The sequence below is a fragment of the Taudactylus pleione genome, unplaced genomic scaffold, assembly GCF_031769625.1.
Source record: "Taudactylus pleione unplaced genomic scaffold, aTauple2 ptg000027l, whole genome shotgun sequence".
Lineage (NCBI taxonomy): Eukaryota > Metazoa > Chordata > Amphibia > Anura > Myobatrachidae > Taudactylus > Taudactylus pleione.
Genome location: NW_028284429.1, coordinates 3,091,633 through 3,104,295, shown reverse-complemented (window position 1 = coordinate 3,104,295; position 12,663 = coordinate 3,091,633). Strand labels below are relative to the sequence as shown.

The window sequence follows — 12,663 nt, the reverse complement described above, 5'->3', positions numbered from 1 at the left end:
ATAACACACAGGATCAGTGAGGACAGAGGCTACAGTAAGGACATATATATACATCTAATATTACTTTTACATCTACTCTGAGAACTAATTTCCACAACTATGATACAGCTTCTGTAACTGACTGCTAGTAGCTAAAAGATATGAGACATACTTACTAGTGTACACAGATGCGCTAACAGGTAAACTCTGATACTTGCAGCCTCCGACTGTTACCACAGTAATGGTGTAATTAGTCCCAGATGTCAGGCTCTGAAGGGTGATATTTGTTGTGTTACTTGATACAGTCCAAGTGCTGGAAGAATTCCCATAAGTTATATTATATGACTTTATTACACCTGTCATAGTGACTGGCTCTCCCCAAGATAGTGTGATGTTGTTTACTCCGACTGTGATAAAGGTTATGTTTCCTGGTTGTGTTGGATCTGTGTAAAAACATAGAAATATATATAATTAATAAGGACATATACAGGCAGCGGTTTGTCAAACTGAGCATGCGTCCTGAGAGTACTTCTCCATATTTGCAAATCTATGGCCAATTTAGAGTCAGCTGCATCTCTGCTTTCATCTGAACTTGGCGACATCTGGGTATTTGCAGGTAGGCACAGAGCCGGGCATAGGCATAATAAGCACATGCCTAGGGGGCATTCCAGGGCTCTGTAGCTACTGCACCTCACCCCCCGCCTGCCACTACCACTGCCCCCTTAGACACTTTAACAACCACCCACCCACTACCCTCCACCGGTGGCAGCTGCCCCTCCCCCGCCGCTGCCGCAATCGAGCAGCGCAGGCTGCGCAGCAGTCAGTTGGCTGACCATGAGCCAGGTTAGAAATGAGCATCTGCACAGAAGCTCATTCTGGCTAGGCTACAGGAGGAGACAACAAGATGGCCGTGGTAGAGCATGCCAAGCCGCGGCCACTCCTCCCATGGGCCTTTGCGGAGCAGAGACGTGAGTGAAAACTCATGTCTCTGCCTGCATTCCATAAGCCATAGTAGCCGCCCGGCCCAACGCCCAGCATCGGAGACCGGACCAGCCTGTTAACATCCAGCCAGCATTAGCTGCAAGTACCAGCCGAGAGAGGGGCAGGCACTCACTGAGGGCAGATGTGTGTGTCTCTCTCTCTCTCTCTCATTTATATATATATGTGTGTGTTTATGTGTGAAGATATATATATAATATATAAAATCACCTTTAGATATATGTAAATAAGGGCTTGGGAGTGTTGGTATTTGAATATTGTGGCAAATCCCGTGTCAATTTTTTTTCTCTTTATTATGAATGCTAATACTATAACCATTATCTTTTATATAGTTATATTTATAATTGCCATTAGTGTATTGAATGTATTTTTTGTATGTTTATAGATCCGCTGCTCCATTGGTTTCCAGGGCAACGGGGACGCCGGTTCTGAGCGGCTTCCATCCTTCCTGCACTGACGCGTCTATGAGAGATGCCCACATGATGGTCGGGTGGTGTGACGTCATCATATTGTGATCCGTACCGGGGACCTCTGGAGGCGCGAATCTCACCAGGTGCTATGCGAGTATAAATTTGCTGTCTGTTTGTATGACCTTGTTAATGGGGCAATAAAGGGCCCCGAAACGTCGGTGGTGATTTAATCACATTCCTGTGTGGTTTTTACTTGTGTGGAGTGCCGCCTATCTGGATTTTACATTGGGAGACAGTCATGATTGTCTTTCTTTGGAAGGCACCTGCTATATTACTTTACTATTGTTGGGAGTGCCACCCGTGGACATTCTCATATATATATGTGTACATATATATATATATATATATATATATATATTTTTTTTTTTTTAATGTTTTACTATCCTTATATACTAATGGTATATTGCCATATTCTGGATTGTTTATATATCAATGTGTAGTTACTATGGTGCTTGTTCACCTTTTATTGTTGCTATAATTAATGTACTCACCTAGGTGCTTCCTGGCTGTTTGGGCGGTGGAATTTTGAATGGATGGGCGGGCCGGCGCGTTCCACTTGTAGGAAGTGGCGGGAGGCGGTCGCACTCTCTGCTGTGTTGGTTATGGAACGCATGGCGCTGCTGATTGGCTGTTGTGACCTGTGCTCTCCATACAGGGGAATTAGAATTATACAGTAGTTCCAATTCGGGTAATACGTGCACTACACGTGGGGGAGGTACCCTGACTCGCTGTGGAACGCACGCTGTTGATCGGCATGTGTGAGTAGCCAAGTTAGTTATTTATTTTTATATTTATTTAGTTTTGCCATAGAACACACAATAATAGATTTTTTTAATATGTATTTTATAGCCATATGTCATCAGCGACATCCTCCATCACCCTGCATGAAGGGCCGACGGGGGATATTGTTAGCGAGAGCCATGCTGCCGAATGCAGTATGGCCCCAACCGTTGCTGCCGGCATCTGCAAGTGTGTATTGCACTTGGCGATGCGGTCTCCCCTACCGGGTCCAGTCGTTGACGAGGTCGGGTACACTAGACATCGTCTAGTGTGTACCCGACATATAAGATTGCTGGTGGGATTATCTGCTAGGGGGCACCAGTCCAAATTTTGAGTAGGGCACCAAATTGTCTGGGGCCGGCTCTGGGTCGGCTAAGCAATACAGGGGTGTGCCATGGGCACATCATTAGTGTTTCGCTTATTCAGACTTGTGTGCACGCAGAAACACATTTGCTTTCAGCACCGGTATAGGAGAAGGAATAACTATTTTCCTGCTTAGGATGGAACCCAGATATCAATCTGGGTTGGAAAGAAGGCATGGCATATAAGACCGCCCCGTACTCATAAAATAATTAGAAATGAAGATTTACAGAAAAGTGCTCCCAAGTCTTAAGGCTGGTACACTCTACTCGATGCCTAGTGTGTGCCGACATCATGCACGATGGCATGGACAAGTGCGTACACACTGAACACAGCAAGGCCCTCGCTAACTATGTCGCCTGTTGGACCTGCGACGTGCGGGAGCGCGGCATCGTCAGTGACACAGCAGGTACACACTAGATGATGTGCCCGACATGTCGTCTGATCTGGCTGGATCGGGCGACATATCGTCTAGTGTGCACCCGGCATAAGACTCTTCTAGCAGTAGAGTTGGCAAGCAGATGATTGGCACTGTCCTGGTGTCTGGAACCTTGGATCTCTGGGGTAAGAAACACTCGTATTACAATCGGGTCACATGGTATCAGAAATGTGATGGAAAAGTGATGGTGATCCTGGGCGGTGACTTAGAGGTGGTTACTAATGCACGCTAAAATGGTGCATTTTGTGGGAGTGATGCAAGCGTGACAATGCAAACTGCGGCGTTCACAGGCGCACAGCCACAAGCATAGGAGGCTGTGGTTAGACGGAGAACCTGCATCTGCCCCAGGGATGGGGCAAGTTTCGATGGTGCGACCGATGGCGGTGTATTAGGACGCACCAATCAGTATTACAGTGTGCAGGGGCGCTAAACATGGGCGTCTCATTCCTTGTATATTCAGCTGCATGCATGTACACAAGGGAAAGAGTCTGTAGGACATTTGCATACACTGGGCTAAAGGTGTACAGCGCTATTGTGAGGATATCAATGTATTAAAACCACAATCATATGGAGTTTAGTACATATTTTAATAAAATGTATTATCTGAAATAATTCAAACAATATTTTAGGCTTTGCATAGTATAGACATGAGTTGTAGTAAAACACGTGATATGAGTCCCTTAACTCTGAATGTGGAAATGATAGCTGTATGAATAATAAAGTTCCTATATGACTCCTGTCAATGTAATTTCCCATAAGAGTGACCCTAGATAGTACAAAAGGCCTCCAGCTCCTCACTGTTCCCCCACACTCCCCATATCCTGTATTCTCTCTCTATCCTGTCCTAGCAGTCACTCCTCTCTGAGCGCCCACACTCCCCATAACCTGTATTCTCTCTCTCTATCCTGTCCTAGCAGTCACTCCTCTCTGTGCCCCCACACTCCCCATACCCTGTATTCTCTCTCTCTCCTGTCCTAGCAGTCACTTCTCTCTGTATCCCCACACTCCCCATACCATGTATTCTCTCTCTCTCTCCCGTCCTAGCAGTCACTTCTCTCTGTGTCCCCCACACTCCCCATGCCCTGTATTCTCTCTCTCTCTCCTGTCCTAGCAGTCACACCTCTCTGCGTCCCCACACTCCCCATACCCTGTATTCTCTCTCTCTCTCCTGTCCTAGCAGTCACTTCTCTCTGTATCCCCACACTCCCCATACCCTGTATTCTCTCTCTCTCTCCTGTCCTAGCAGTCACACCTCTCTGTGTCCCCACACTCCCCATACCCTGTATTCTCTCTCTCTCCTGTCCTAGCAGCCACTCCTCTCTGTGTCCCCACACTCCCCATACCCTGTATTCTCTCTCTCTCTCCCATCCTAGCAGTCACTCCTCTCTGTGTCCCCACACTCCCCATACCCTGTATTCTCTCTCTCTCCTGTCCTAGCATTCACTCCTCTCTGTGTCCCCACACTCCCCATACCCTGTATTCTCTCTCTCTCTCTCTCTCTCTCTCTCACTCCAGTCCTAGCAGTCACTCCTCTCTGTGTCCACACACTCCCCATACCCTGTATTATCTCTCTCCTGTCTTAGCAGTCACTCCTCTCTGTGTCCCCACACTCCCCATACCCTGTATTCTCTCTCTCCTGTCCTAGCAGTCTCTCCTCTCTGTGTCCCCACACCCTGTATTCTCTCTCTCTCTCTCTCCTGTCCTAGCAGTCACTCCTCTCTGTGTCCCCACACTCCCCATACCCTGCATTCTCTCTCTCTCTCTCCTGTCCTAGCAGTCACTCCTCTGTGTCCCCACACTCCCCATACCCTGTTTTCTCTCTCTCCTGTCCTAGCAGTCTCTCCTCTCTGTGTCCCCACACCCTGTATTATCTCTCCCATCCTAGCAGTCACTCCTCTCTGTGTCCCCACACTCCCCACACCCTGTATTCTCTCTCTCTCTCTCCTGCCCTAGCAGTCACTCCTCTCTGTGTCCCCACACTCCCCATACCCTTTATTCTCTCTCTCTCCTGTCCTAGCAGTCACTCCTCTCTGTGTCCCCACACTCCCCATACCCTGTATTCTCTCTCTCTCCTATACTAGCAGTCATTCCTCTGTGTCCCCACACTCCCCATACCCTGTATTCTCTCTCTCCTATACTAGCAGTCACTCCTCTCTGTGTCCCCACACTCCCCATACCCTGTATTCTCTCTCTCCTGTCCTAGCAGTCACTCCTCTCTGTGTCCCCACACTCCCCATACCCTGTATTCTCTCTCTCTCTCCTGTCCTAGCAGTCACTCCTCTCTGTGTCCCCACACTCCCCATACCCTGTATTCTCTCTCTCTCCTATACTAGCAGTCATTCCTCTGTGTCCCCACACTCCCCATACCCTGTATTCTCTCTCTCCTATACTAGCAGTCACTCCTCTCTGTGTCCCCACACTCCCCATACCCTGTATTCTCTCTCTCCTGTCCTAGCAGTCACTCCTCTCTGTGTCCCCACACTCCCCATACCCTGTATTCTCTCTCTCTCTCTCCTGTCCTAGCAGTCACTCCTCTCTGTGTCCCCACACTCCCCATACCCTGTATTCTCTCTCTCTCTGCCGTCCTAGCAGTCACTTCTCTTTGTGTCCCCCACACTCCCCATACCCTGTATTCTCTCTCTCTCCTGTCCTAGCAGTCACTCCTCTGTGTCCCCACACTCCCCATACCCTGTATTCTCTCTCTCTCCTGTCCTAGCAGTCACTCCTCTCTGTGTCCCCACACTCCCCATACCCTGTATTCTCTCTCTCCTGTCCTAGCAGCCACTCCTCTCTGTGTCCCCACACTCCCCATACCCTGTATTCTCTCTCTCCTGTCCTAGCAGTCACTCCTCTCTGTGTCCCCACACTACCCATACCCTGTATTCTCTCTCTCTCCTGTCCTAGCAGTCTCTCCTCTCTGTGTCCCCACACCCTGTATACTCTCTCTCTCTCCTGTCCTAGCAGTCTCTCCTCTCTGTGTCTCCAAACCCTGTATTCTCTCTCTCTCTCCCATCCTAGCAGTCACTCCTCTCTGTGTCCCCACACTACCCATACCCTGTATTCTTTCTCTCTCCTGTCCTAGCAGTCTCTCCTCTCTTTGTCCCCACACCCTGTATTCTCTCTCTCTCTCTGTCCTAGCAGTCACTCCTCTCTGTGTCCCCACACTCCCCATACCCTGTATTCTCTCTCTCTCTCTCCTGTCCTAGCAGTCACTCCTCTCTGTGTCCCCACACTCCCCATACCCTGTATTCTCTCTCTCCTGTCCTAGCAGTCACTCCTCTCTGTGTCCCCACACTCCCCATACCCTGTATTCTCTCTCTCCTGTCCTAGCAGTCACTCCTCTCTGTGTCCCCACACTCCCCATACCCTGTATTCTGTCTCTCTCTCTCCTGTCCTAGCAGTCACTCCTCTCTGTGTCCCCACACTCCCCATACCCTGTATTCTGTCTCTCTCTCTCCTTTCCTAGCAGTCACTCCTCACTGTGTCCCCACACTCCCCATACCCTGTATTCTCTCTCTCTATCTCCTGTCCTAGCAGTCACTCCTCTCTGTGTCCCCACACTCCCCATACCCTGTATTCTCTCTCTCTCTCCTGTCCTAGCAGTCACTCCTCTCTGTGTCCCCACACTCCCCATACCCTGTACTCTCTCTATCCTGTCCTAGCAGTCACTCCTATCTGTGTCCCCACACTCCCCATACCCTGTATTCTCTCTCTCTCCTGTCCTAGCAGTCACTCCTCTGTGTCCCCACACTCTCCATACCCTGTATTCTCTCTCTCTCTCCTGTCCTAGTAGTCACTCCTCACTGTGTCCCCACACTCCCCATACCCTGTATTCTCTCTCTCCTGTCCTAGCAGTCACTCCTCTCTGTGTCCCCCACACTCCCCATACCCTGTATTCTCTCTCTCCTGTCCTAGCAGTCACTCCTCTCTGTGTCCCCACACTCCCCATACCCTGTATTCTCTCTCTCTCCTGTCCTAGCATTCACTCCTCTCTGTGTCCCCCACACTCCCCATATCCTGTATTCTCTCTCTCCTGTCCTAGCAGTCACTCCTGTCTGTGTCCCCACACTCCCCATACCCTTTATTCTGTCTCTCTCCCATCCTAGCAGTCACTCCTCTCTGTGTCACCTCATTTATCTCTCTCAGCCGCTCCCCAATTCCATACTGTGGATCCTTCCTGTCGTCATCTAACTGCAGCCTATTATTAAATGCATTCGCTCAAACTCTCTGGCCCTCATTCAGAGCTGCTCGTTGGCGGCCGTTCGCTCGTTCCGAGCGATGTTCGCACATCTGCGCATGCGTACGGTTTGTAATACGCATGCGCGAAACAGTCAGTGCGGCCGAAAATCGTTTGTTCGCTAAATAGCGAATGCCTGCTATTTTGAGTGACAGAATGAGGTGTATGTGGGTGGTAACAGGGGAAGGTGCTTGAAAACGGGGAGTGGAATTCAGAACACAGGCGTGCTTAAAGGTCAAAACGGACGTTTTATGGGTGTGCATAATTAATACAGCAAGATAGCGGTAGGAAAAACCAACCACAAGAATAGCGAGCAGTTCATACGCTGTTCGATGTACTCAATTAATCTAATAAATAGCGGACATGACTTTTGGTGCGAGCGGCCAGGGGGCGTATTTTTCAAAATTACGACCGCAAGTTTTGTTCGCTCGTTTAGACTTAGAGGCGTCAACAGACCGCAAAGAGCGAACGGTTCATTTGAATAGCCACCCCTTTTTTGTGAACGAACGACCGCAAATAGCGTCTGGCTCTGAATGAGGGCCTCTGTGCATATTCCATTCAATTAGTGGCTGGCCTGGAAGAAGCAGCAGTTGTTGGGAGACAATCAGGGTCTAATTCAGACCCGCTCGCGAGCGCTCGCAAGCGGGTCGATGGTGCCCAAGTGCGCATGCTTGCGCGAGACCCGAATAACGACGGCCAAACTGTCGCTATGGGTCTCGCACCAAAGGGGACGTGCTGTCGATGGTGAGTGACAGCACGCCCCCTTTGGTGGGCGTACTGGGGGCGTGGCTACCCAGACGGAGGCGTCCCCATGGGAAAGCCTACCGTCTGGGTACGGTCCCACTGACATCTCTAGTGATGTCAGTGGGAGTGTTTTTGGCTCTGATAGAGCCAAAAGCACTCCGGGGCTAGCGGCCAACGAGACCCTACCACAAGGGTCTCATCGCAAGCCCGATGGTCGCGATGGTCTTGACCATCGCGACCATCTTTTTGGCCGTTCGCATAAGCTGTGGGTGGTCACCCACAGCTATGCAAGCGGCCAGGAGGCCGCTCCATTGTCAGCTAGGACGGCCCTGATTCAGAGCGAGCTAATCAACAACAGTCATTTGCCATTTGCATTTGGGGATCGACATTTGGGCACAGAATGAGGCGCATTACTCCAGACAATACTACACTCAGCCAGGAGCTTCCAGGTCCTCCTGTATCTAGTCAGCACCTTATCAAATGATGCTACATGTTGCTCGTCATGCTGGAGTTTCTGGCACAACATGCTAATCCACACGTGCGCCGATAAAAACACATACATCACATCACAATAAATATTTGTTCTGCAGATCCCCAGACCTTGTTGTCATGATCAGGATTGTACTCACATGTGCAGGTAGTTACTGACACAGGGTCAGACTCAGTGACATTATCACCAGCTCTTGTATATACCATGAATGTATATGTTTCTCCTGGTGTTAGACTCATTATTGTAGCTGATTCATTTGTCACTAATGTATTATTTATCATTGTAGCTGATGATGTGGCATTTGTCTGGACTCTGTAGGTGTAAGATGCCTGATACTCATTGGGTTTACTCCAGGACAGAGCAACAGAGACCGTGGAAGATGAAGTGTTTATCAGTGATGTCACCGGCATCGGTTCTATGATGAGAGAAATAACACACAGGAGCAGTGAGAACAGAGGTTACAGATATATACATTTATTATCAGTTATTTATATAGCACACACATATTCTGCAGCGCTTTACAGTGAATATTTGGCCATTCATTCCCTGCCCAGTAGAGCTTACAATCTACTGTATATTCCCTACCACATGCTCACAGACACACTAGGGTTAATTTTAGTTGGGAGCCAATTAACCTACCAGTATATATTTGGAGTGTGGGAGGAAACTGGAGCACCCGGAGGAAACCCATGCAAGCACAGGGAGAATATACAAACTCCACACAGTTAAGGCCGTAGTGGGAATCAAACCTATTACCTGAGTGGTGTGAGGCAGTAATTCTAACCATTACACCGTCTGTGCTGCCCACAACTAATATTACTTTCTTCATTTGAGAGCTAATTTCCAAAAATATGATGCATCATAACAGGAGCATAGCAAGACTTATGGAGGCCCCATAGCAAAAAAAAATTCCACAGGCCAATTATAATCATATGGTTATTTGGCAAAGTAATTGGCATATATGTAATTATTTAGCAATTTATGCAATATGGTTATAAATTATATAATGTTTGCACTACCTATTAGTTGATATACAATGTTAAAATGTATGGTGATTAGCATATAGTAAATATAGTATAGTGAAAAATTATTAGACTCCCTAATTCTAGTTGTGTATGATATAATGTGATATATAAGAAGACTAAAGCGAAAGGATATATTTGCAGATCAGTCGATACATCTGCAGATGATGGTTGTTCATACACACCGAATAACCGTCACCTGGCCAGGGGTCCCGCTGGCCGGGTGTCACGTTGAGCCCCCTTCCCCATGGTAGGGATGGCCATCGATGGTTACCATTGATGGAAAAATAGCAAGTAGCCATTGGTTACCAACTATGCAATGGTTAACCATCGATGGTTTCACCAACCGATGGTCTTCCCTGTTTCTTACCTGACTGGCACGTGGGCCAATTAGAACATGTGGGCGGGGCTTCATGGGTGCCAGGGCTGGCGCTATGTTTCGTGTTCCGCCATATTGTGTTTCTATCAAATATTGTCATCAAGTTTGCCTATCATGTGTGTTGTACACACATGATTATAGGCAAACTTGTTTGATAGAAACACACAGTGGGACTTTTTTTTTGGTTTTTTAATCACATTCTTTATTTGTATTATATAGTATTTGTCTGTTTATGTAGGTTTTTAAAATATTTTGCGCTATACATTTACACTTTTACTGTAAATAAATAAAAGTTATATTTTAACAGAAACTAGTGCGCCACAACTCCTGTTTGTCCTTTCATTTTGAATGTTCCCATTAGTTGTCAGTAGACGACACCCCTAATATTATATATTTATATTTTGGCCATACGTGTAAGTTATGATCGTATGGGGTTTTCTTTTATGTAACAATAAGTATCAATATAAAGACTGGTGCAGTAGTCATCTTCTTCTTTCTTGATTGTGCCAGAGTCTACTGCACATGCGCAGGTCTCCAGGAACATGGCGCTATCGGCGCATTCCCGGGACATATCTACTGCACATACGCGATTCTCCAAAAAACGGCCATTATCCCAGAGATATCTGCAGCTCAGCAGACAGAGCCGGCCTACAGAGCAGGGAAGTATATTTATATGTGTGCACGGTGTGCTGTGTGTGGGCCCCCCTGGACCCAGGGGCCCGTGTGCACCGCACACCTTGCACCCATTATTGATATACCCCTGCATACACACAGCACAATGTACAGTTATATCTGCAGATATATATCTACCCAGAGCTTAGGGGGGCCCATATTCTTTGTCAAAGTTACATGTGTTATATACATTTATCACCATTGGTGGTACATAGGGGCCCTTACAAACGTTTGCTATGGGGCCTTCAAATACATAGTTACACCCCTGCTTGTAGCCACACCACCTCCTAGTGAGAAGAGACAGACGGACAGCAGATGTACTCTGAAGAAGCACATTGCTGAGGAGCCACTGGCAGTGGTGCAGGGAGAGGGCCCCTGCGGTGTCCTGTAGCAGCTGCACTCCCTATAGGTACGACCTTGTATATTCAGGAACTGATTGTTTGTAGCAAAATAATATGAGAAATACTTACTAGTGTACACAGATGTGATAACAGGTAAACTCTGATACTTGCAGCCTCCGACTGTTACCACAGTAATGGTGTAATTAGTCCCAGATGTCAGGCTCTGAAGGGCGATATTTGTTGTGTTACTTGATACAGGCCAAGTGCTAGAATTCCCATAAGTTATATTATATGACTTTATTACACCTATCATAGTGACTGGCTCTCCCCAAGATAGTGTGATGTTGTTTACTCCAACTGTGATAAAGGTTATGTTTCCTGGTTGTGTTGGATCTGTGTAAAAACATAGAAATACACATAAGTGAGGACATATACAGGCTGGGGCTGATTCTCAGTTGGTAACAAAGCAGAATAACAAAAGTATCTTTTCACCTGGACAAATCATGCTGTAATGTAAGTGGTACAAATACATGTATTTATATTGCATGCAGGGTAATTACTGGCTGCTTTTACATATAGAGCCTGATGCAGAGATGGGTGCAGTAGTTACAGCCATTGTGTCTTAGTACATAGAGGCTGTGATAAAATATGATAACACCACAGGAGGCATCTTGTGTAAATAGACACCTCCTGTCAGCTTCTCTGATCAGCTGCTGTGTCCTAAGATGCGGCATCAGATCATCTACATGACCATCGGCTATCTCAGTAACCCTCAGGTTACTCAGGATGGTCGGTATTTTCATGCTGATCTAAATCACTCTGCACATTGCTGCTTCATTCAGAGTCGGTCGTTGCGGCCGCACAGTCGTATAGGAAAAGGGTCCGGATATGCAAATGATGCACACGCATGTTGCGTCCCTAAGGTCGGATCGTTAGCTGGCCGACCAAGGGGTGGATGTGGTCGGATCGCTAAAAATACGCCCACATCTCGTACGCATAACACGTCATCTCCGGCTACATAAGGATTAAGCGCAAGCATCGTAAACCATCGGAACTGGTCGTAGAGCTAAAGGTTGACCATACCCTCTCTTAGGCTCTACGATCATGTCAGTGTAAAACCTCCCATGTCACGTGTGCCATGACACTACTTTGTTAATTATGCACTCCCTTAAAACGCCGTTCGCATAATGAGGCACGCCTGCGTTCGGATCTCCACACCCCCGTTTTCAAGCACCTTCCCCTGTTACCACCCACAAACGCTGCAATCTGTCACTCAAACTGCCGACCTGGCGGTGTTCAAGGAGAGAGAAATTTCTGATCGTAGCCGCTAGTTTGCGCACGCGCATTGCAAACTGTACGCATGCGCAGTTTAGCGAACATCGGCTGCGTACGACCGTGCGGCCGCTTCGACCGACTCTGAATGAGGTCCTAAATCCCTCTGCACATCGCTGCTCCCAAATCTAAATCCCTCTGCACATCTCTGCTCCCAAATCTAAATCCCTCTGCATATCACTTTTCCCACATCTAAATCTCTCTGCACATCGTTGCTCCCAAATCTAAATCCCTCTGAACATCACTGCTCACAAACCTAAATCTCTCTGAACATCGCTACTCCCAAATCTAAATCCCTCTGCATATCATTTTCCCAAATCTAAATCTCTCTGCACATCGTTGCTCCCAAATCTAAATCCCTCTGCACATCACTGCTCACAAACCTAAATCTCTCTGAACATCGCTACTCCCAAATCTAA

At 47.6% G+C, this 12,663-nt stretch overlaps 1 protein-coding gene across 1 annotated transcript in view; it reads right to left on the bottom strand.

Moving 5' to 3' along the window:
• LOC148539149 (receptor-type tyrosine-protein phosphatase eta-like) overlaps positions 1-12,663 on the bottom strand; it is a 294,391-nt gene that overhangs the window by 198,075 nt on the left and 83,653 nt on the right. Inside the window, exons 16-18 of the mRNA XM_088451820.1 lie at positions 11,042-11,305; positions 8,638-8,913; positions 156-422 (exon numbers count right to left, since the gene is read on the bottom strand). Of these exons, the coding sequence (XP_088307946.1) occupies positions 156-422; positions 8,638-8,913; positions 11,042-11,305 (807 nt within the window). The remainder of the gene's footprint in view (positions 1-155; positions 423-8,637; positions 8,914-11,041; positions 11,306-12,663) is intronic.